This window comes from Mustela nivalis (assembly GCF_964662115.1).
Source record: "Mustela nivalis genome assembly, chromosome: 10".
NCBI classification, from domain to species: Eukaryota; Metazoa; Chordata; class Mammalia; order Carnivora; family Mustelidae; genus Mustela; species Mustela nivalis.
The window spans coordinates 19,963,923-19,988,115 of record NC_139029.1 but is presented as its reverse complement, the minus strand read 5'-3'; the positions used below and the strand labels follow the sequence as shown (position 1 = coordinate 19,988,115).

General features: G+C 40.7%; 2 protein-coding genes across 8 annotated transcripts in view; one reads left to right on the top strand and one right to left on the bottom strand.

Moving 5' to 3' along the window:
* Window positions 1-24,193, top strand: part of WASF2 (WASP family member 2) — a 937,387-nt gene that overhangs the window by 199,600 nt on the left and 713,594 nt on the right. The gene's annotated exons all lie outside the window — the stretch shown is intronic.
* Window positions 1-24,193, bottom strand: part of PHACTR4 (phosphatase and actin regulator 4) — a 110,645-nt gene that overhangs the window by 81,167 nt on the left and 5,285 nt on the right. For all 5 annotated transcript variants that reach the window (XM_082684807.1, XM_082684804.1, XM_082684808.1 and 2 more), the window contains exon 2: window positions 3,607-3,660. Coding sequence is in view for 3 of the 5 variants with exons in the window: in XM_082684804.1 (XP_082540930.1) it covers window positions 3,607-3,622 (16 nt within the window). In the remaining 2 variants the exon portion in view is untranslated. The remainder of the gene's footprint in view (window positions 1-3,606; window positions 3,661-24,193) is intronic.

Here is a 24,193-nt window from a genome sequence, read left to right as displayed (position 1 = left end):
CATCCAGACATCTAGTCAGTGATGGGAAAATCTGCTCCTACTGACTTGGGGCTTTTTCTTCAACAAGATGGACAAGAAGCTCACCCTACAGAAAGGCCCAGAGGTAATCAGTCTATGTGTTCAAAGCTTCTAATTTAAAGCTTCCCACTCTTAATCATGAGCAGACAGCTAATTATTATGAGACATCAGAGGAAAACCCTAACATAAAATAGATCAAAACAAACACAGAAAAGCAACTTTAGGGGAAAAGGGACTGTGCAAGGCAAAGACAGGTTGCTGAAACAATAAAAGGATACTATGAAAGAAACATTCCCCGAATAAAACCTCCCAGAAATTCAGAATTTAAGAGTAGAAAAGAAAATTTCAAGTGAGGATAAAGGCGAAGAATTCCTCCAGGAGGCAGAGCTAAAGGAGAAAGAGGTGAGAACCAGGAAATTTCTTGGAGGCCCAGCACTGAGAAGCACCTGGCCATTAATAAGATGACACAGGACTGAACCATGTCCCCAGATTAGTAGTGCTATCCAGGATGACACCTGTGCACCACACCCAGAGAGACATCTGTCCAGATTGGAACAGACACACTATAACAAACTATGTTATTCCAGACACACTGAAGGCTGCCATTACTACGATCTTTGCTGCCATTTATCCTCTTTTTGAATATAAGAATGTAGTGCCCAGGTAAGCACGGTCCTCGGCTTTTCTTGACTGAAGTGTTGATAAATTTCTTCTCAAAACACTCAGCAGTTTAACGAGCTCCTGAAAGCTATAGGTGGATCATGGTCAATCTGGGAGAAATCACAGAACTCAGAACTGCTCACTTCCTCTGACCATACTTCTGCTACCTGTCCAAGACTGGGTGCACACTGGAGCCCTGCCCAGTACAATTTCCAGGACAAGTCCTGACTCTGCCCAGAGTTGCTTTTCTTCCATGGAACAGACTCCTTAAACTTCAGGAAACTGAAGCAAGGATGGTCACCTGATGCCTGGGGATCCCTGAGATCATTCCAGGAGTCTAAGAGGTACAGCTATATACTTACTTAATAAAACTAAACGACTATTAGCCTTTTCAGTGTTGACACTGTACCAACAGTGCAAAAGCAATAGTGAGCAAAACTGCTGGTACCTTAATGCAAGTCAAGGCAGCAGCACAAACTGTAACAGGACTCACGGTCCTCACCATGACATTACTGCAGTTAAAGACAATGCCAGTTTTGATTTAAGAATGTCCTGGACAAAGCTGTAAAAATTACCAGTTTTAATAAATCTCTATGCTTCAGTACATGTCCTTTTATTTTTCTGTGTAAGGAAGTGGTAAGTATGCACATAACTTATACTAAAGTCTAACAGTTACCTTCAATAAAAGTACTTGGGTGGTTGAGTTGCAAGCTCAACTAGCCAGCTTTTTTCATGAAATACCATTTTTACTTGAATAACAAACTATGTTATTCCAGCTTAGATATTTGACAGATATTTTCTCAAAACTGAATAAAAGTACATCTATCACTATGAAGAAAATGGACAGTACTTGCTGCCAGTGACATAAGTCAGGCTTCCAAAAGAAAATTGTAATTTTGGAAGACATATTCACCAGAGTGAATCTGACAGCTTCTCAATATTTAAGACTTCCAATGGGGACCAGTGGCAGTATTAACAAAGGTGATATTAAAATATTATATAATGAAATGTGTAAGTATCTGTCCATATAGGAAAGGTCCCAGAGGCCTTTGGTCTGTCCCTCTGGAACTTGATGGGTCAATATCTCCAACGTTTATTTTCAGAATACAACAAATAATCCTTTTTCAAACCATCCACATAACTGTCAGCTAATCTAATTATAACAAAATTCTCACCCTATCTTAAAGGGACTCCATCTTCTTAGAAACAAACTTATTATTATTTTTTTTTAAGATTTTATTTATTTATTTGACAGAGAGAGATCACAAGTAGGCAGAGAGGCAGGCAGGGAGAGAGAGAGAGGAGGAAGCAGGCTCCCTGCTGAGCAGAGAGCCCGATGTGGGGCTCGATCCCAGGACCCTGAGATCATGACCCGAGCCGAAGGCAGCGGCTTAACCCACTGAGCCACCCAGGCGCCCAAGAAACAAACTTATTTTACATTCAGAATTCTACTCTTTGTCAAATGGTATCGAATGGACCATAAACTAGCAAATATTATTTTTTTTAAGATTTTTTATTTATTTGTTTGACAGAGAGATAGAGAGCACAAGTAGGCAGAACAGCAGGCAGAGGGAGAGGGAGAAGCAGGCTCTTGGACTAGCCTGGAGCCTGATATGGGGCTCAATTGCAGGACCCTGGGATCATGACCTCAGCCGAAGGCAGCCACTTAACCGACTGAGCCACCCAGGTACTCCGCAAATATTATATTTTATAAGCAGCTTAGAAAATTCCATTTTTCTCTAGAATCCACATTATGAGTATAAATGTTAATCAAGTTACAGATTCCAAGATTTAAAGTGTAAGAGGAAAAGTCTCACTAGCACAGAACACAACCTTTTCCTCATACTGGTGATCAAAAGCACATTTCCATTTATGTTTCTTTTTTTAAATATTTTATTTATTTATTTGACAGAGTTCACAAGTAGGCAGAGAGGCAGGCAGAGAGAGAGAGAGGAGGTGAAGGAAGCAGGCTCCCCGCTGAGCAGAGAGCCATGCAGGGCTGGATCCCAGGACTCTGGGATCATGACCTGAGCTGAAGGCAGAGGCTTTAACCCACTGAGCCACCCAAGTGTCCCTCCATTTATGTTTCAATTGACTACCGACAAACCATAACTTCTATAGCAACTCTCCTTTGGTATTCTCTAGTAAATTTAATTAATTTAATGATAAATTTAATTAATTAGATTCAATTAAATTTAGGTTATGCCTAAGGTGAGGTAAGGAGGTCAGAGAGAAAAAACAAGTTTCCAGTAAACACCTTTGGAGTAGTCAAATGTTACTCTAGTTTGTCATATGTACATGTTCTTTAGGATTTGTCACCAGGCAACCAAAATCAACACGGTTTACTAAACTGTTCATAAGTAATCCCCTCCAGAATTAACGTGGTAATAAAACTTATGACAAAAGTAGTGACTGCCCTCTAGTGTTCACACTGAGGATTATGCTGATGAACTTGTAAGCTGACACGGTTGGGGGGCGTGGCAGAAACCCACCATAACAATTTAGGGTCATTAAAAGCAGAAGATAAATTTGGACCTTGCCAAGTTTTCAGCCATGTTCCCAAAGCGAGATAACAGATATTAACCTGAGAATCTAATTACTTGTACCAGTAGCCAATGTGTCGAACTTCAGTCCTCTAGGGTAACTGGGCATGAGCAGAATGTAACATTGGTAACATTTTTACTGTACTTCAAGTTATACTACCATAAAACGAGATCCAGACTTCTTTACATTTGGCAAAGAATCACAAAATTCTTGAATCAAAATCTTACTCCAGCATGCTGAGTCCCTTTCATGGCTGATGCATATTTTAAATGCCTATTTTAAATTTTAAGTACTTCCTAACTAGTCTTTCTAATCTGCAATATGATTTTTTTGGAAAACACCCCACAAATATCATCTAGTAAGAAAAATGCAGGTAATACTCACCAAATGGATCTTCCATGCCACTATTAACTAGTTTTGGGAGGTGGGGTATAGTTTCTAAAAAGAGAAAAAGGTAAATTATATACTTAAAACACAAAATCCATCACTTTTTTTTTTTAATCAGTAACACTGATTATAATTTAAAACTGGAACATTACAGAAATGTATAACTTATTAAGTGAGAACACTACCAGCTGGGATACAGATGTATAGTACAAATATATCATAAAACATTTAAGGCTAATTTTCATTTTAAAATATATTATTCTTGGTTTACTCAAATAAGTTTCTTTTCCAATCCCCATCTTGAATTTGCCAGAGTGCAAAGAAATAAGAAAATTTTTTTTCAAAGATTTTATTTATTTATTTGACAGAGATCACAAGTAGGCAGAGAGGCAGGCAGAGAGAGAGAGAGGAGGAAGCAGGGTCCCCGCTGAGCAGAGAGCCCGACGCTGGACTTGATCCCAGGACCCTGAGATCATGACCCGAGCGGCTTAACCCACTGAGCCACCCAGGTGCCCGAAACAAAATTTTTATGTAAAAACAAACAACATGCCCCCCAACAAAACTCACATAAACACCTGAGAAAGGATATCAGTGATACCTTAGAAGGAACTGGCTTTGCCTAAGAATGTAGAAGTTATCTTATATAAAGTAAATTGTCAGTTTAGAATGCAAGTAGGAAAATAAAACAAAAAAATGTTTCCGGGCTCTTAAATTAGACAGGATCAGTCTGCCCAATCTTGCTTCATAATTCTCTTCGGTTTGGATCCCAAGGGCATTCCCTAATAAACAGTCTGAATCGCTAAACTGTAATTCAGAGTCCCTTTTCGAACAAAACCTACCAATAGTTGGTGCCAGGAGTGATCTGAAAAAAATCGGGAGTATAAAGGGGTTTTAGAGTTGAATTATTCACAGACTAGATGACAATGAGGATCCCTCATCACTGATGAGAGCCGTAACACAGATAACCCTGGTAGAAGGTGCCCGCCCAACTCTTAAACTTTCACCAGTGGTGAACAGTGGTGGTCTACGTGTGGACGGAACGCTCTAGCTGTATCAGGCACTTGAAGAGTACTGCGCATGTGAGCCTTCCTGCTGGTCATTTCTTCAGTTCCTGAATGTATCACTGAAACAGACATACTTGGAATTAGGGCAATCCCTATTTTGAGTTGTTGGGCTGTGGTGTAAGAGTTACCATGCTGGGAAAGGCTAGGTAGAAGAAACTAAGCCTGCCCTAGTCCACCTGCCAAGATAATAAATAACAAAACAAGACAATGTTGTAACCCACAGTCAAGGCAGGGGGGCTGGCAGAAATTAGTGCAATACCCTGGTGGGTGCAGAATTCACAGTGTGGTCCCTGAAGAAATCAAGCAAATCTTGGAGGCAGGCGGCAGATGGCCACAAACTGAATCTAATATTAGCTTCAACTAGAGCTGCCACGCCAGAGGTATGTTCGCTAGAGCAGGTTAATAGGCCCAGGAGCACCGTTTGCAGTCAATGACTGCAGGAATAAACTTGTTTTTTTTTAAATTTCTTTAAGTAAACAGGATCAGAAACAATTCACATTCACATAGATTACAGCACACACTTATATACAGGATTATGTTAATTCTGCAACCTTCTTACATAATATAGTCCAAAGAGGCATGGGTCATCTGGAGTTTCTGCAGGACATCACAGTGACTCAAGATATATATATATATTTAAAGATTCATTATTTATTTGTGAGGGGGGAGGGGCAAAGGGAGACCGAGAGACTCCCACCTGAGTGTGGAGCCTGACACAGGGCTCAGTCCCACCACCCTGAGATCATGACCTGAGCCAAAACCAAGTGCTGGAAACCTAACCAACTGAGCCACTGTAACATCTTGCTAACTGGGCCAGAGGACCAAGGAGTGGAAAGCACACTGAAGGCTTGTCAAAAGACATTTACTCCACAGAGAGACAAATGTCTCAAAGATTCAGGAACCCATTACATCAGTAAAATTTTTATGGTCCCAGTAGTGAGGGCTTGATAAGACATGCCATTCAAGTAAAGGCAACCAAGTAAATACCTGCACCTTGCATCTCCCACAATTAAGAGGGAGCCATTCCACCTGAGAATCTGAGAATACTGCTATGGCTTCTAAACCAGGAGACATAAAAAGGTGCATTTCAAGAGTAGCTCAAAGCAGGAAAGGAATCTGCAGGCCTGGATGGTGATAAACAACCTAGCAGATCCTATGGTACTGTGGCAAGCCCCAGTGGGAGAATCACTATATGACCCCCTGGGGTTCTGGAGCAAGGCCATGCCTTTTGTAGTGAAAAATCAAATGTCTTCTGCACAATGACTCCTGGCATGATACTGCATCCTAAGAGATATGGAGCATGTGACCACCAAGACACCAAGTGCCCATTTATCTAGAATCACCCATTTTGACCTAAGTTCTGTGAAACACACCAAGTTATAATGTTGGGTGAACCCAGTAACAATCCAACGTAAGATCAAAGCGATACAACCAAGATCAAGCACAAATAGGACCAGAAGTCACAAGCTTGAGCAGAGAGCCTACCCCATCATATCACCCACCACTGTCATACAAGCGCCCCTCCCTCAGCATATACCTTTTTGGCCATATGGGGGGGCTCTATCATCAGCTGACAGAGACAAAACCCTTATAGTTCTCACAGACATCTGTATGTGGTACAAGCGAAAACTGGACAGGTGCTACATAAAGCTTCCCTCAGGGGGTGGCTCCGAAAACAGTGGTAAAGGAAAACCTTCCCAATGGGCAGAGCTTTAGGCAGTACACTTGACTGTCTACTATGTATAGACAAAGACATGGTAGGCAAATGTTGCAACATGCTGGTCAGGGGGCTTAAAAGTAGAAAGACTGGAATAGTGCAACAAGGAAGTCTTAGGGTAGAGGCATGCAGGAGGGCTACGGAGTGGATACAACCAAGTTAAGGTCTAGTCCTGACATTCATCAGAGAACACCTACCATGAAAGAGGCACTAAACAACCAAGTAGACAATGATTCAACCAGTTTCTGTCAGCCATCTTTTTTCACGGCCTCCCCAGTGCACATGAAATGGGCACATGAAAAAATGTGGTCACGATAGCAGAGATATATACCATGCATGGACAACTGCATGAATTCCCACTTACAGGGATGCTCCAGTTACTGATGCAGCCAAAAGTCCAAATGGCCAGCAAAAGAGGCAAACACTAAGCTCCAATATGGCACCATCTTTAAGGAAACCACTTGATGGCAAGCTGACTTGACTAACTGGCCCCTCCCACCCTGAAAAGGCAAACAATTTATTCTGAAAGGAATAAGGACATAGTCTGGGGGTAGGTTTGTCCTTCCTGCCCTCTGGAACATCACCACACGAGAGTTCACGAAAGGTTTAATCTACCAGTAAGCATCATGCCACACAATATCACTTCCTCACAGTAAGTGCAAGATAGGTTCCAGGAACACGGGATCTACTGGTGGTATCATATATAGCATCATCTAGGAGTTCCTAACCTAAAAGAACATTGAAATGGCCTGATGAAGGCACAGCTGGACAGAATGCCAACCTCCTGGATGCAATACATACCCCAAATCAAAGACCTTCATATGCTAAGAAAATTACAAGAATATAGGAAAATTACAAGAATATAGGAAAATGGGGGGGGGGGGTACAAACACAATATACTCTGTTTATCATCAAATCCCAAAGACCCACCTGGGGAATTTGTGTGTATTACCCCTGCAATTCTGGGTTCTGCAAAGATTTATGTCACCAAAAGAGAACACTTTCATAAGAGACAAAAGAATCCCGAGGGGGTGGGGAAAGAATCCCTAGAGTCTATAAGCTATGGCTGTCACCTGGGCATTTTCGAGTTCTTGTATCTAGGGATCAAAAGGCAAAGGAGGAATTACCATCTTGGCAGGGGTAACTGATCCTTATTATCGGAAAGAAGTAGGGCTGCTGTTCCACAATGGGACAGTAACAATATATCTGGAACCCAGATGATCCACTTGGGTGCCCATTAGTATTCCCTTTCCCACCTCTCAGAGTACCATAAGCAGACAAATTGGATACTCTGGCCTGAGAAAAGCATGGTAACTAGTGGTTCAGATCCCTCAGGAATGAGGGTTTGGGTCATACCACTAAGTAAGCCGTCAAGACTGGAAGAGATGGGGGAGTGCCTGGTTGGGTCAGTTGGTTAAGTGGCTGATTTTTGTTTTAAAAGGTAATTATTTAATATATTTATTTATTTATTTATTTGAGAGAGGCAGAGAGAGAGAGTGAGTGCAAGCATGCACAGGGGAGGTGTACAGGGAGGGGGAGAGAGAATTCTTAAACACACTCCCCAAAGAGTGCAAAGCACAACACGGGGCTCGATCCCAGGACCCTGAGATCATGACCGGAGCCAAAATCAAGAGTTGGCCATCCAACCCACTGAGCCATCCAGGCACTGCAAGCATCTGACCCTTGATCTCAGCTCACATCTTGATCTCAGGGTTGTGGGTTCAAGCCCCACACCGGGCTCCACGCTGGGTCCCATACTTAAAAAAAAAATTGAAATTAAAAACAGAATTATCACAGGACCCAGCAATTCCACTTCTGGATATATACCCCAAAGAACTGAAAGTAGGAACTCAAATACATATTTGTACAGTCATGTTCATAGTAGCATTACTGACAATAAAAAACAACCCAAATATCCATCAACAGGTGAATGGATAGATAAAATGTGGAATATATTATTCAGCCTTATTAAGGAATGAAATTCTGACTTATGTTACAATACAGATGAATTCTGAGACATTATGCTAAATGAAATAAGCTAAACACAAAAGGAAAACATTATGGGATTCTACTTCACCTATAAGAGTCAAATTCAGAGACAGAAAGTCAGATGATGGGGCACCTGGGTGGCTCAGTGGGTTAGGCCTCTGCCTTTGGCTCAGGTTGTGGTCTCACTGTCCTGGGATCGAGCCCTGCATTGGGCTCTCTGCTCGGCGGGGAGCCTGCTTCCCCCCCTCTCTCTGCCTGCCGCTCTGCCTACTTGTGATCTCTCTGTCAAATAAATAAAAAAATGAAATCTTAAAAAAAAAAAAAAGTCAGATGGTGTTTTCAGGAGCCGAGGGAGGGGAGAATGAAGAATTATCATCACTAATGGGTACAGAGTTTTGGTTTAGGAAAATGAAAAAGTCTAAAGATAGATAGTGGTGATGGTTGTAGAACAATGTGAATATACTTAATGTCACCAACTATATCCTTTAGAAATGTTAAAATGGTAAACTTCAGGGGCACCTGGTGGCTCAGTTGGTTGTGTCTGCCTTTGGCCCAGGTCGGGATCTCAGGGTCCTGGGATCGAGCCCTGCATGGGGTTCCCTGCTCAGTGGGAAGCCTGCTTCTTCCTTTCCCTCTGCCCCTCCCCCTGCTTGTATGCTCTCTGTCACATAAATGAATAATCTTTTAAAAAAACTGTAAACTTGATATTGTGCATATTTTATTGCAACTAAAAAAAAAGAAAGAAAGAAAACCAGCTCAATCTTGGTAAGACCAGAGAGTATTATGGCATTTTAACTACCCTGACTCGCACTTCCCTCTCCCCAGCTTTCGGTTAGCCTTGAAAACCAAGACCCTCACAACCACAGTAGTTATAAAAACCAGCAGCCTAGCAGCTACTGGAAAGGAGAGAACAAATGTGGAGATCTCTAAAAGCCCCATCCCCAGAGAGCTGTTAGTATGTGATCTGACTGATAGCACCAAGAAACTCCATTCTCCTTATCTTTATTGGACCTGATTCAGAGCTTGTTCTGTGTGAAGAGCCCTATCCTTTGGAGATTTTTCAAAAAACAGTCAGTTGTAGTGTTTAACATCCCCAAAGCCTAAGGCAGTGATACCAGCTGGAGGCTAACAGGACACTGAACAAAAATCATAAATGTCCAGGATTGAGAGGTCTATATGGGCTTCAGGAAAGCTCTGACATATTCTTTTTTTTTTTGTTTTTAAGATATTATTTATTTATTTGACAGACAGAGATCACAAGTAGGCAGAGAGGCAGGCAGAGAGAGAATGGAGGAAGCAGGCTCCCTGTTTAAGAGAGCCCGATGTGGGGGGCTCGATCACAGGACCCTGGGATCATGACTGAAGGCAGAGGCTTTAACCCACTGAGCCACCCAGGTGCCCAGCTCTGACATATTCTTAGGCATCTAGAAGGGCACATGCATTTGCAGGCTCTGGACATACCCAGGAAAGGCCTGAGAGGGCCCTGATCTCTTACCCTCTGGCTGTCCTTGAAATTCTGTGCAAGCAGGAAGTAATGGCTAAGGCAAAGTTGTATACTGCCTGCTGGGAACATTGAAAGTATACGCCAATGTACAGACAGAACCCCTTGGCAAAGGCTGGATAATTTACTGGTCCAAGACATTTAAGAAAATCTCTGTCTAACCATTAGCTAACCACTAAACCAACCAAGCAGAGACTTCATTGGTCATACAACAAAGAATACAGGCTCTACAGATATTTCATCCAGGAAAGTCACTAAATAAAAAAGAAATGTGCAGGAGGGAAGGGAGAATCTGATTTGCAGATTGCCACATTATTTTAAATGCTCAGTATTTAGAAAAAGTTATGATACACAAATAAAGAGGAAAGTATGGTCTATATACAGGGAAAAAAAGCAGTCAACAAAACCATACCTGAGGAGGTCTAGATGTTGGGCTTACTGGACAAAGACTTTAAAGATTTTATTTACTTACTTATTTGACAGAGAGATAGAGAGAGCATACGCAGGCAGAGGTAGGGGGAGAAGGAGAAGCAGGCTCTCTGCTGAGCAGGGAGCCTGATGTAGGGCTCCATCTCAGGACGCTGGTATGATGACCTGAGCCACAGGCAGCGGCTTATCCGACTGAGCCACCCAGGTGCCCCTAGACAAAGACTTTAAATAAACTCTTCTAAATACTTCAAATAACTAAAGAAAACCATGTCTGAAGCATTAAGATAAAGCATTAAGATTAAGAAAAATGCCTCGTCAAATACAGAGTAGCAATAGCAATAGCAACAGAAATTGTATAAAAAAAAAGAAAGACTGGGGTACCTGGGTGGCTCAGTCAGTTAAGTGTTTGCCTTTGGCTCAGGTCATGCCAGAATCAAGCCAGGCATCAGGCTCCTTGCTCAGCAGGGATTCTGCTTCTCTCTCTGGCCCTCACCCGACTTGTATGCCCTCTCTCAAATAAAGTCCTTAAGAAAAGAAAAAGAAAGATTTTCTGGAGTTGAAAAGTATGATAACTGAAAAGAAAAATTCACTAGGTAGGCTCAACAGCAGATCTGAGCTGGCAGAAGAATCAGCAAAAACAAAGACAAGTTCACGGAGATTACCCTGTCTGAGGAACAGAATAAAAAAGAATGAAGAAAAATGAAGAGGGCCTCAGAGAACAAACCTTCAAGCATACAAACCATCAAGTATACAGACATACACATAATGGGAAATTAATACTGCCCCCAAATGATGAAAAATACATCCAAGAAACTCAAAAAAAGTGTAAGATAAACACAAAATGATCCACACTTAGGATTCAAAATGATGAAGGAAAAAGACTTAAACCAAAATCCTACATCCAGCAAAACTATCCTTTTAAAACAAAGGCGAGAGAAAGACAGATATACAAAAACTGAGAGCATTCATCCCTAGCCGACCTGTTCTATGAGAAACAGTGCAGACTTTCATGCTGACGTGAGAGAAACTAGACAGTAACCAGAATCCATAGGAAAAAATAAAGAGCGATAAGAAAAGTAACTACACAGGTAAATATAAAAGACAGTATAAAAGTATATAATTTTATTTTCCTATCTAATTAAAAAGACAATGTATAAAGCAATAATTACAAAAGCTTAGCAATTGGCTTATGATATATAAATACATAATTTGTATGAGAATAACAGCACCACGGGGAAAAGGAACAAGCTATACTGATATCAAATTGATATATACCTGAACAAGATTACTAGGTTGTTTTAAGGTAAAATGTGAATTGTAATTCCCAGAGCAACCACTAAAAAAAAAAAAAGACTAGCTGAGAAGTCAAATCAGTTGAGTGTTAACCTTCCAACAAGTATAAAAGGAATTAGAGAGAATAGGGGTATTAACACAGGGTACAGTCATTAGAAGCCTGAACATAGTGTAATCATTAGTGTAAACAAAGCTCTATTTGAACCCTCATGTTAACAGATCTGAGGTCAGTATTTTGTTTCCGATGTATGTGGCACTGAATAAATGTCTGATACATAAGTGAGAACATCTGGAAATGGTTAGTAAACATAACAGGATTTGCTGGCAGATACGGAAGACGGAATTAACAGTATCTCAACTGTTAACCACATTATCCACTAGATGATCAGGGTGATGATACAGGGTTAGCTAACAGAAAGTTTCAATTAACACACTCTGTCCTTAGAGAATCACAAACAGGAGGGTATCTTGCTGAAAGAATTCTGAGTCGTCTTTGTAGAAGAGGACGCTACTTCGTGTCTCCACCTAAATGAACGCCTGTGCTAGAAGTATTCCCATGGTTTCTAGAGCCACCAATGTGCAGATGATGCCCAAACCTATATGTATGTTCAGTCCAGATCTCTCTCAAAAGCTCAGGGTAGGGGCGCCTGGGTGGCTCAGTGGGTTAAAGCCTCTGCCTTCGGTTCAGGTCATGATCCCAGGTTTCTGGGATCGAGCCCGCATCGGGTTCTCTGCTCCGCAGGGAGTCTGCTTCCTCCTCTCTCTCTCTCTGCCTGTCTCTCTGCCTACTTGTGATCTCTATCTATCAAATAAATAAATAAAATCTTAAAAAAAAAAAACAACTCAGGGTAAAAAGCAAAAAAACTTAACAGTTACAAGGCCCTGTGATCATGTTCAATGACCCCATGATGTTCAACTATTCTCCCTCGCTAAGCTTCTTGAACCTGCCAGGCATGCTTGGGGCTTTTGCACTTGCTTTTTGCTCTCCCTGGAATGCTCCTCAAGATTTTCATTCCTCAATTCTTTTAGGTCTTTGCTAAAATGCTGCCTTCTCAGTGAAGCCTTCCTCCTTTACCCAAGTTTAAATTGAAATCATCAGCATTGAAATCATAAGCATCACCACACCCCACCCCTGCTTTACCTCTTTTCCCAGCTTTGCATTTCCTTTTTTTTTTTTTTTAAAGATTTTAATTAATTTATTTGACAGAAAGAGAGAGAGTGTGGGGGCACCTGGGTGGCTCAATGGGTTAAGCCGCTGCCTTCGGCTCAGGTCATGATCTCAGGGTCCTGGGATCGAGTCCCACATCCGGCTCTCTGCTCAGCAGGGGGCCTGCTTCCCTTCCTCTCTCCTACTGTGATCTCTCTGTCAAATAAATAAATAAAATCTTTAAAAAAAAAAAAAAAAAGAAAGAGAGAGAGTGTGTGTGTACAAGTAGGGGAGGAGCAGAGGGAAAGGCAGAAGCAGGCTCTCTGATCAGGGAGCCTGATGTCGGGCTCAATCTCAGGACCCTGTGATCATGACCTGAGCCACTCAGGCACCCCTCCAGCTTTGTATTCCTCAGAGCACTTATCTTCTACATTATGTTATAAATTTATTTATTGTTTATTATCTCCTCGCACTAAAATATGAATTCTTCAGGACATATGTGTTGCCTTTTTTTTTTTTTTTCACTGCTGTATCTTTAACATCTAGAATAGTGTCTGGAGTGGTGCAGTTAGTTAATCATCAGACTCTTGATTTTGGCTCAGGTCGTGATCTCAGGATCCTGAGACTGAACCCTGAGTTGGGATCTGTGCTCAGCATGGAGTCTGAGTGAGATTCTCTCTCTCCCTCTCCCCCTGCCCATCCTTCCTACGCACAGGCATATGCACTCTTTCTCTAAAATAAATAAATGTATCTTTAAAAAAATTATATATATATATATATATATATATATATATATATATATATATATATTTAGAATAGTGTGCCTGGAAGATAGTAAGTACACAATAACTATTTTTTATTTAACTATTTTAAAAAAGATTTTTATTTATTTATTTGTTAGACACACAGAGTGCACAAGCAGGGAAAGTGGCAGGCAGAAAGAGAAGCAGGCTCCCCACTGAGCAAGGAGCGCAATGTGGAACTTGATCCCAGGACTCTGGGATCATGACCTGAGCTAAAGGCAGATGCTTAAGTGACTGAGCTTCCCAGGCATTCCACAGTAACAACTATTTTTTAAATGAATGAGCTCCAAATCCACATGTCCAATTCACTAAACACCTCCACCTAGATATCCACAATCCTCCATTCAACATACACAAAACAATTCCTCATCTGCCTCACTCATCCTCATTCCCCACTCTTCCGGCAGCTTTCTAGCTTGCCACTCTCCACCAAGTTGTTCAAAGCAAAAATCTCGTCCTCCACATCATATGAGTCATTTCCAAAACATACCTCACAGCAAACCCTTTCTTTGTCTTTATTGCCTAAAGACAGGATAGAATCCAAAATATTTTACTGCCTCTCACAGCCCAGCAATTGTGAAGTGTTCCTAAACTGGGGCCTATGAACTCAGTTTTTGTTCTCCCTCCTCAAGTGAGGCAACCCCTGCAGGAAACCTCCCCAACTGTGCCTCCAGATGTGATGTGATGTGATGCTTGCTGTGATGCTCTCTTTTGTGTCCACTGTGATGATGATGGGTCCCTGGTCAGCCCACGTGGCACTGTGCCGCAGTTCTACTGCTTTAAATACAATATATACACTGATGACTTCCAAATTCATATTGCCAGACTGAATCTCTCCTCTGAACTTCAAACTGGTATATCCACAGACTACACATCTTTATTTGGAAATCTACTAAGTTTCTCAGACATAGTATATTTAACATATACTGTTATTAATATGTTTATATATTAACAGCATATGTATAAATATAAAAACAACTACCTCTTGATTCTTCACTCCTTCACTCCCCCCCCCCTTTTTTTTTTTAAGATTTTATTATTTGACAGAGAGAGACACAGAGAGAGAGAACACAAGCATGCCGGGCAGGGAGCCCAATGCAGGGCTCGATCCCAGGCCACTGCCACACAGGCGCCCCCTCAACTTGTTCTTTTTCCAGTGTCTCCTATTCAATAGTTAGGGCAATAGATAAGGAAGGAAGGCAGGAAGGCAGGGAGATACCGAGGGAGAGAGGGAGAAAGAAAAGAAGGAAGGAGGGAAGGAAAGAAGGAAGAAAAAGAAAAATGCTGGCAGTGTGTTAGCTGCTAATTCAGATCATTATTTTAGGAAAGAGGCAACTTAAGTTTTCCAGTTGCTCAGGGCAAAAACTTTGGTGTTATGATTGACTCTTTTCTTTCTTTCACAACCACATCTAAATCATCACCACATTTTACCACCTGTCTCTGTAATATATCCATAATCTAAACACTTCTCACCACCCAACTCCAAGCTATGGCCACATCTTGCCTTGACTAGTGTGTCAAACTCCCTAATCCACCCTCTTCCCACTCGGACTCTTGTAATGTGTTGTCCTCAGAGTGGTCTGGGCAATCCTTTGAAGAAGTAAAGCAGATCTGGTCTCTCTATTACACCTGAATTTAACTCCAAATTTCTTACCATGGCCCTTGAGAGTCTACATAACCTAACCCGCTTACTCACTCGGAGACTTCACTTTTATCGTCCTGCTCACTCAGTTCCTGCCGCACTACCCTATTTGCTGTTTCTGTAATTCATCAAGCACATTCTTACCCCAGGGCTTGACAAGTGCTGTTCAGACAGCCTGGAATGCTCCACTCTCAGAAACTGCATGATTTGCCCCTTTATTTCATGGGGCAAATTAAATATGACTTGCTCAGAGGGGCCTTGCTCGGACTACCTTGTCTAATATGGCAAACCCCTTTCCATCACGTCCTATCCCTTCACCCTGGCTTATTTCTATTTTTAACTTATTGCTAAGTTAATGTATACAAGACCTGAGACAAGACAGATATTTTCCTATATTTTCTTCTTAGCCTTTTAAAGTTTTACCCTTTACAGTTTGGCCATCAATGCAACTAGAATTGATTTTTGTATATGGTATTAGATAGAGATCCATTTTTTTATGACTAACAAATGATCTCAGTCTATTACTGAACAATTTATCTTTTCTCCACTGATCTGTAATGCCACCTTTGTCTCATGTCATTCTCCCTATTCACAGGTTCCTCTACCAGCACTCTATCCTATCCTATGTGTCTATTTTTTGATCCCAGGTCCAAAACCACATTTCTAATAATCAGTCTTAGAGTAAGTCATCGTCTTCTTCTTCTTCTTCTTTTTTTTTTTTTTTTTAAAGATTTTATTTGTTCATTTGACTTAGAGCAAGCACAAGCAGGGGAACAGCAGGCAAAGAGAGAAGGAGATGCAGGCTCCCCAATGAGCAGAGAGCCTGACATGGGGTTTGATCCCAGGACCCTGGAATCATGACCTGAGCTGAAAACAGATGCTTAACCAACTGAGCCACCCAGGTGCCCCCAGGTTTATAGTAAGTCTCGTAATCAGGTAGGACAAGTTTCCCCATCTTATCTTCAAACGTGTGTTGGCTGCTCCACATACATTTTATTTTATTTATTTAAGATTTTATTTTTATTTATTTGTCAGAGAGAGAGAGAGAGAGCGCGCGCGTACGCACAGGCAGGCAGAGCAGCAAACAGAGGCAGAGAGAGAAGCAGGCTTCCCAAGGAGCAAGGAGCCCTATGTGGGACTCAATCCCAGGACACTGGGATCACCACCCGAGCCAAAGGCAGCTGCTTAACCGACTGAGCCACCCAGGCGCCTCTCCACATACATTTTAGAATCAACTTGTCAAATTCCATGAAAACAAAAACAAAAACAACTTATTGGAATTTTGATTGGAATTACATTTAATCTAAAAATCAAACTCGGGAGAACTTTATAATACTAAGTTTTCCAATCCATGAGTATTTTCTCTCTACCATTTATTTAGTGTCCTCTCTATTTGGACCGTCTTTGTCTTTTAAACAGAGTTCTGGGGGAACACATTCTAATTTATTTCTATTGCGATTAAGAAATACTTTGTATTCCTTCTTATCACCTTATTTCCTATTTTTCATCTGTCCCACTTTGCTGATCTTTTCTCCTTTTTTGCCTTCTGCTGTATCAGTTTTTTTCTCATTCCTTTTCCTCATTTCTACTTATTTTTATTCTATTACTATTCTTTTATTATTAGCTCTGAAATGAATATTTTACATTAAGTCTAAATAAGAATGCTTGGAATGCTTTCATTTCAAACCCCTTCCCTATTTATATTTATTTGAGTGTTTTCCATTTTTATATCCACAAATAAGATGTTACTCTTCTATCAAGTCAGTCCTTAAGAAGGTTTCCTTTACTGGACATGTTCTTTGCTCATCATTCCTCTTTGCATCTCAGACTCTTGTTTCCAAGAAGCATTTTTCCTTCCTCCTAAAGTATATCCTTCAGAAGTTCCTTTGGTGAGGTTCTACGGGAATATGTTCTCTCAGTTCCTTTGTTTGAAATTTTCTCTTTAAAATTATTTTTGACATACATTTTTACTGAGTACACAATTCTTGGTTGACAGATTCTTTTTTGCTTTTAGCATTTTGAAAATATTGTTCCACTGTCTTCTTATTTCTAGTATTGGCTCAACTGGTACACCCAACAATATCTCAAAAAGTACATATTCTGCTAGGAAAAATTATATATTCTTGGTATATCTGTTTATATCTGTATTTACAACCAGAGTCTGGACACTAAAATGAAACAAAGAATGAAAGCTATTAATGATGTGACAGGAAAAAATTTTGTCTTTTGAAGTCTGTTCAAAAAAAGTTACAGTTGGGAAATGCTTATTTTTAAGCACAATCAACATCTAACATATTACTTATGGGTAAAGACTTAAAAATGGGACTAGGGGTGCCGGGGTGGCTCACTTAACACTCTCTTAAATGTCCAGTTCTTGATGTCAGCTAGGGTCTTAATCTCAGGGTTGTGAGTCCAAGCCATGTTGGGCGTGGAACCTACTTAAAAAAAGAATGAGCTTAATATCCCCTTTCAAGAAAAAAACCTCCCCCTAGTTAAACATGGTCTTTTTTTGTTACCAAGAGGCATGAATCAGCTCTTTAAAATAGAGGTGTGGCTCACTGATAAGCAAAAGCACTCTCAAGGAAATATCTTAGTGAATTACAAAGGACATTATTTTCAGGAAAAATAAGATCTCAGGATGATCTTACTTTCCAGATCATCCTGAGATCTTATTTTTCCTGAAAATAATGTCCTTTGTAATTCACTAAGATGTTCAGATCAAAATTAATCCTATTATTTCTTCTCCTGAAATAATTGGGACTAGATTTGGGCTTCAGGAAATTAAAGTTTCTTCTTCTTTTTTTTTTTTAAGGTTTTATTTATTTGACAGAGAGAGCAAGCACAAGCTGGGGGAGCGACAGGTAGAGGGAGAAGGAGAAGCAGGCTCCCCGCTGAGCAAGAAGTCAATGCTGGACTCAATCCCAGGACACCAGGATCATGACCTAAGCCAAAGCAGATGCTTAACCAACTGAGCCACCCAGGCACCCCTCTTCCAATATTTCCTTATAAATAAAAATCCTGAAGCCTTCTGCTAATAATATCTGTTGTCAGTACTTGAAAGTGACACTGAGATTATTCGTTGGGAATTAAATTTTACAACCCCCACAAAGTGGCTCAGGATAGGGATCTGCAAAGTCTCTTTAAAGAGAGTAATGGAGTGCCTGGCTGGCTCAGTTGGTGGAGCGTTCGACTCTCCATCTCGGGGTTGTGAGTTCGAGCCCCACATTGGGTGTAGAGATTACACTAAAAAAAAAAAAAATCCTGTGGGCACCTGGATGGTGTAGTCGGTTGAGCGACTGACTCTTGGTTCCGGCTCAGGTCATGATCTTGAGGTTGTGGGACTGAGCCCTGAGTTGGGCTCTGCACTTAACAAGGCTTCATCTCAGGACCCTGAGATCATGATCCGAGCTGATGCTTAACCAACCGTGCCACGCAGACACCCTTAAAGTTTCTATTTAATAGGTGAAGTCTGGTTACATATATCTATATGGTGTTAGAAATCTAGCAAAAATGATCTGTCAAAAGATGGACTTAAATAGACTTAAAAAAAAAATAGTTTCATGTGTGTCTGGATCATAGTGATACCAAGTATAACTATCTCATGAAAGAATACTTAGGGTCATTATTTACAAGAATTTAATGTGGCATAATTGATGTTTAGGAGGTTAACCCTTTTAATCTCTTCTAGTTAAAAGGAAGAAGTTGCTCAACAACTGCTCTTTGATATTTTTGTTTTTACTCTGCCCTCTAAAAGCACTAGCACATACCAAAATATTTCATTTACCAAATCCCCTAAAACTTTTATTATTCATTCCTTAACACCAATGCCCTAAAGATGGTTAAATACTCTTTCAACTTCATTCCAATGGTGCCTTTCCTGCAGAGTTAAGAGGCTAGAAGGAAGCTTCTGATTGCTACAAAATAAACTTTCATCTTTCTATAAGGACAAAGAGGGGATAATTTAAAAAACAAAAACAAAACCAAAAAACCCTACAAAGAAATAAGCCAGACATAAAAAGACAAATATTTTATGATTCCACTTGTATGAGACACCTAGAATAAGCAAATTTACAGACACAAAGTAGAATAAAGTTTAGCAGGGGCTGAGAGGGGAAGGCAATGGGAGTTATTATTTACTGAGTAGAGTTTCAGTTTGGGATGACAGAAAAGTTTTAGAAATGGATAGTAGTGATTGCTGCACAATGTTGTGAATGTTCCTAATGTTACTGAATTGTACACTTAAAAAAGGTTAACATGGTGAATTTTACAATTTTAAAAAGTGTGCAATGATTACCGTGGTTGCAAACAAACAGACTTATTTATCTTATGCCACAGATTGCAAAGATATTTAACAGAATGGTCCTGATTAGCCTGTGGCTACAGTGAAAGGACGAAGCCCTCTCCCAATTACAAAGAGATGGTGTTCCAGAAGCCACTTACCTCTTACCTAATTTTATATAAGCATTAGGGTATGCAAGAAGGTTAGAAAAATTCCCAATCTTATTGGTATCACCAGTAGATAAGAAATACTGTGTCATCTCTTAATACATAAAGCAAAACCACACCCATATCCTGAATCCTAATGCTTTCCCTCAGATTTAAACTCAGAGGAAGGAACAGGAGGCAAAGTTGCATGTGTGCAAGTAAAAGAGAATGGAAAGAATTCTTCACACCCTGTGACCTGTCCTATACAGTTACTCTCGTATCTACTGAAAGTATTATTTAGTTATTTATTTTTTTGAAGATTTTATTTATTTGAGAGACAGAGTGAGAAGCACACAAGCAGGAGGGAGGGGCAGAGAGAGAGAGAGAGGGAGAAGCAGACTCCCTGCTGACGAGGGACCCTGATGCAGGACTTGATTCCAGGACTCTGGGATCATGATGTGAGCTGAAGGCAGATGCTTAACCGACTGAGCCACCCAGGCGCCCCCAGGTTTATAATAAGTCCTGTAATCAGGTAGGGCAAGTTTCCCCATCTTATCTTCAGAAGTGTATTGGCTGCCCCACTTTTAGAATCTTAAAAACAAAAACAAACAAAAAAACAACAACTTTTCAGGACACTGGGGTGGCTCAGGGTTAAAGAGCTGCCCTCGGTTCAGGACATGGTTCCCAGGTTCTGGGATCGAGCCCCACATCGGACTCCTTGCTCAGTGAGGAGCCTACTTCTCCCCTGCCTGCCTACAGCTCTCCTGTTTGTGTTTGTTCTCTCTCCTGATCTCGCTCTGTGTGTCAAATAAATAAATAAAATCTTTAAAAAAACAAAACAAAACTTTTTATCTTAAAAAAAAAAAAAAGAAATTACTGGATCAGCAAATTATGAACATTTAGTTCTTGACTGGTATTACCAAACTGTTTGCTAACATCAGTATCCTAATTTGCAGTGCCACTAACAGCTTACAGTGCTTGTTTATTCACGACCTACCTTCTTAATAATGGATCTTACTATTTTAAGATAAATGTATTTCCAGCTTAAGAGTTCTAAATGCTACATAATTATTGTTTCAACCTTCAATTTTTTTGAGTACAGTTGACACATAACCATTTTAACATTTTAATTGTTAGGAAAGTCAAACATATTCCTATGACTGTAAATTTTGTTGTTTTGCTCATATTTATTAAACACTCTACAGTTTACAAAGACCTCTCACATACTTTACCTCATCTCACGCCCCTAAAGAAATGGTCATTATTCCTATTTTATAGATGAGGAAACTAAAGTTTAAGGAGGTTAGCTGACTTGGATATTCACAGTGACAGTGTGATATGGAGCTGGAACTAGAACCCAGGTCTTCAGACTCCAAAGATAGGAAATACATTATATTGAGTAAACAGGTCAGAGCTTTCAGATGGTCAAAATCAACACCTGGTGTTAAATATAATAGAGAAGTTAAACTGAAAACCAAGGCTGAATCTGAAAGCTGTAGAGTTTCAACCACCTCTTCCCTAAAAAAATCAGACAGGCACTAAACACACTTCCTCTCCTAAAATCCCCTGGAATGTTTCTGGTTGCAAATCATAAAACTTAGAATTTGAGAGACCAACTAATCCAGGGCACTCTATTCAGAAATGAGAAAATTGAAGCACAAGGCTTGTGACCTGCTCGGAGATGGCGGCACCAAAGCCTTTTATGACAATATAGTGTGTTTTCTTCTAAGGCCCATACGACAGTATTCAAGAGATTCTGCTTTGCTGAGAATGTAGGAGACAGAAAGCATGGACTAGCAGAAAATTCGTGCCTGACCTCAGCTAGCCGTAACTGCTGCTGGGTAGCCCTCTCCCTCATCTTTGTTTGGCTCCCTTACCTTTTCCACCACTGCTGTTCCAAAACTTTTTTTTTTTTTTTAAGATTTTATTTATTTATTTGACAGACAGAGATCACAAGGAGGCAGAGAGACAGGCAGAAGCAGGCTCCCTTCTATGCAGAGAGCCCGATGCCGGGCTCCATCCCAGGACACTGGGATCATGACCTGAGCCGAAGGCAGAGGCTTTAACGCAGAGCCACCCAGGTGCCCCTTTTCCAAAACTTTTAACACTTTCTAAAGTCCGCTAGCCCACTCTCACCTTTTATCGTTCCACAGATAACTTAACCCCTTCCTTCTTACAGGCAGATAAATAAGAGGTTACTTGACCTTAACAGACCTTATAAGGCAGAAATTGTGATCCTGAGCTTTGCAGTCAAAATGTATCTGGATTCCAGATCTCTTCCATTACTTATATGGTGCCTTTGGGAAATGAAGTTAATCTCTCAAAGCCATAATTTCTTCAACTGACAAACGGGAATGCCCACCCACTCTACGGAATTTTTGTAAAATTAAATAATACATATAAAAGTGTCTAGGGTGCCTGGCTGGCTCAGTCTGTGAAGAATGTGATTCTTGCTTGATCTTGGGGTTGTGAGTTTGAGCCTTACATTGGGTGTAGAGCTTACTTAAAAAAAAAAAAAAAAAAAAAAAAAGGACCTAGAGCAGTGTACAGAGTAAACGACTGAGGACTACTCCAATTTCAGTTCCCATTTCCATCACTTTCAAACATATCTTCCTCCATCCTTTCTTCATGTTTCTCTTTCAAGGCTCACCTCTCCATGTGGTTTCAATTTTATCTCCTTCCAGGGCTTCTTTATCTCCCTTTTCTCTTGTGCCGATCTCCAGTGTCTGCCTCTCTGCTGGCTCCTTTTCCTTCACCTTCCAACAGGTCAAATCTCTCCCATCTTTTAAAATCAAATCAAGGGCGCCTGGGTGACTCAGTGGGTTAAGTCTCTGCTTTCGGCTCAGGTCATGATCTCAGAGTCCTGGAATTGAGCCCCACTTTCTGGGCTCTCTGCCCAGCAGGGTACCTGCTTCCCCCTACTTCTCCGCTTACTTGTGATCTGTCAGATATATTAATAAAATCTCTTTTTAAAAAATTTTTAAAAATCAAATCAAATCAAACAAAAAGGTCCTCAAAATACAATTCTTCTAGCACTTACTCTAAGTATCTCTTCTAAATGCTCTAACCTACCGGAAAGACAGCAAGCAATTATCTTTCAAAACAGATGAGATTATGTCAATTACCTGCTCTAAAAACCTTTGATGGTTTAAAAATTCCTTAATCATGAAGACTGAACTCCTTAGCAAAACATTTGAATCCTTCTCAACACCTGGCCATCAACCTTTGCTCTCAGCAGCCACTGTATTCAACTACTCAACCCCAGGGGTCCAGAGACGCCCTATGCATTCTATAACCTTCTAAAATTCTATGCATGTTTGCGTATGTGCAGTTGTCTGGGTGAAAATCCATTCCTCTTTTCAAATTTCTGAGAGGGGGCACCTGAACTGGAAAATATTAAAAACCAACTGCAAAATCCTCTTAAGCTATGCCACACTCCTCACTTTTTTTTTTTTTTTAAGATTTTATATATTTGACAGAGAAACATCAAGAGACGGAATACAAGGGGGAGTGGGAGAGGCAGACTCCCTGCTGCAAGGAGCCCAGTGAGAGGCTGGAGCCCCGTGAGGCACTGGATCCCAGGACCCTGGATCATGACATGAGCCGAAGGACTGAGCCACCCAGCCGCTCCCACACTCCTCACTCTTTCCTAGACACACAACTAACACTTTTGCACATCCATTCCTGTGCCAAACTGCTTTCTCTGGTTGATAGAGGTGGTGGTGCCTGAGGGAGTCAGGCTGGAATTACCTTAATAGTAACAGGTCTACTGGACGAATTCTTTTTCATCCCTCAAGAACAAGCGCCAAAATCACTTTTCAGTCCCTTTCCTTTATTGTAACACAGCTCTACTGAACACTTACCACGGTCAGGTGTGGCAATGTTGTAAGCTCTTCAAGGCAGAGGCTCAATACCTTAACATCTTTTTTTTTAACAGTTGTTTTTTGTTAAGATTATTTATTTATTTATTTATTTATTTATTTATTTGACACAGAGAGAGAGAGAGAGAGAGAGAGAGAGATCACAAGTAGGCAGAGAGGCAGGCAGAGAGAGGAGGAAGCAGGCTCCCCGCTGAGCAGAGAGCCTGATGCAGGGCTCCATCCCAGGATCCTGGGATCATGACTTGAGCTGAAGGCAGAGGCTTTAACCCACTGAGCCACCCAGATGCCCCCCTTAACATCTTTTTTGTACCTACAGAATGTAATCCAGATCCCAGCACCCAAGAGGCAAAACAAAAATCTGCTAAATAAAAGAACCGTTTATGGTGCTGCATTTGTATTCTGGTATTCTCCACAACTACCCCTGCTCACTTTTGTTATTCATTCACTCATTCAATATACATTTATAAAATTCCAAAAAAAACACCTGGACCTATGTGCTAAGCAGTAAGGATACAGACTAGGACACAGTCCTTGCCATTAAGACCTTTAACTGTGACAATACAGAACAAATATTAAGGGGCTTATTTGATGAGTGCTCTCACAGAGAGAGCAGGAATGATCATCCCTGTATTAAAGATGAGAAAACTAACCTTCAAAGAGGTCACTACTCAAGGTTGCACATAAAAGAGGATT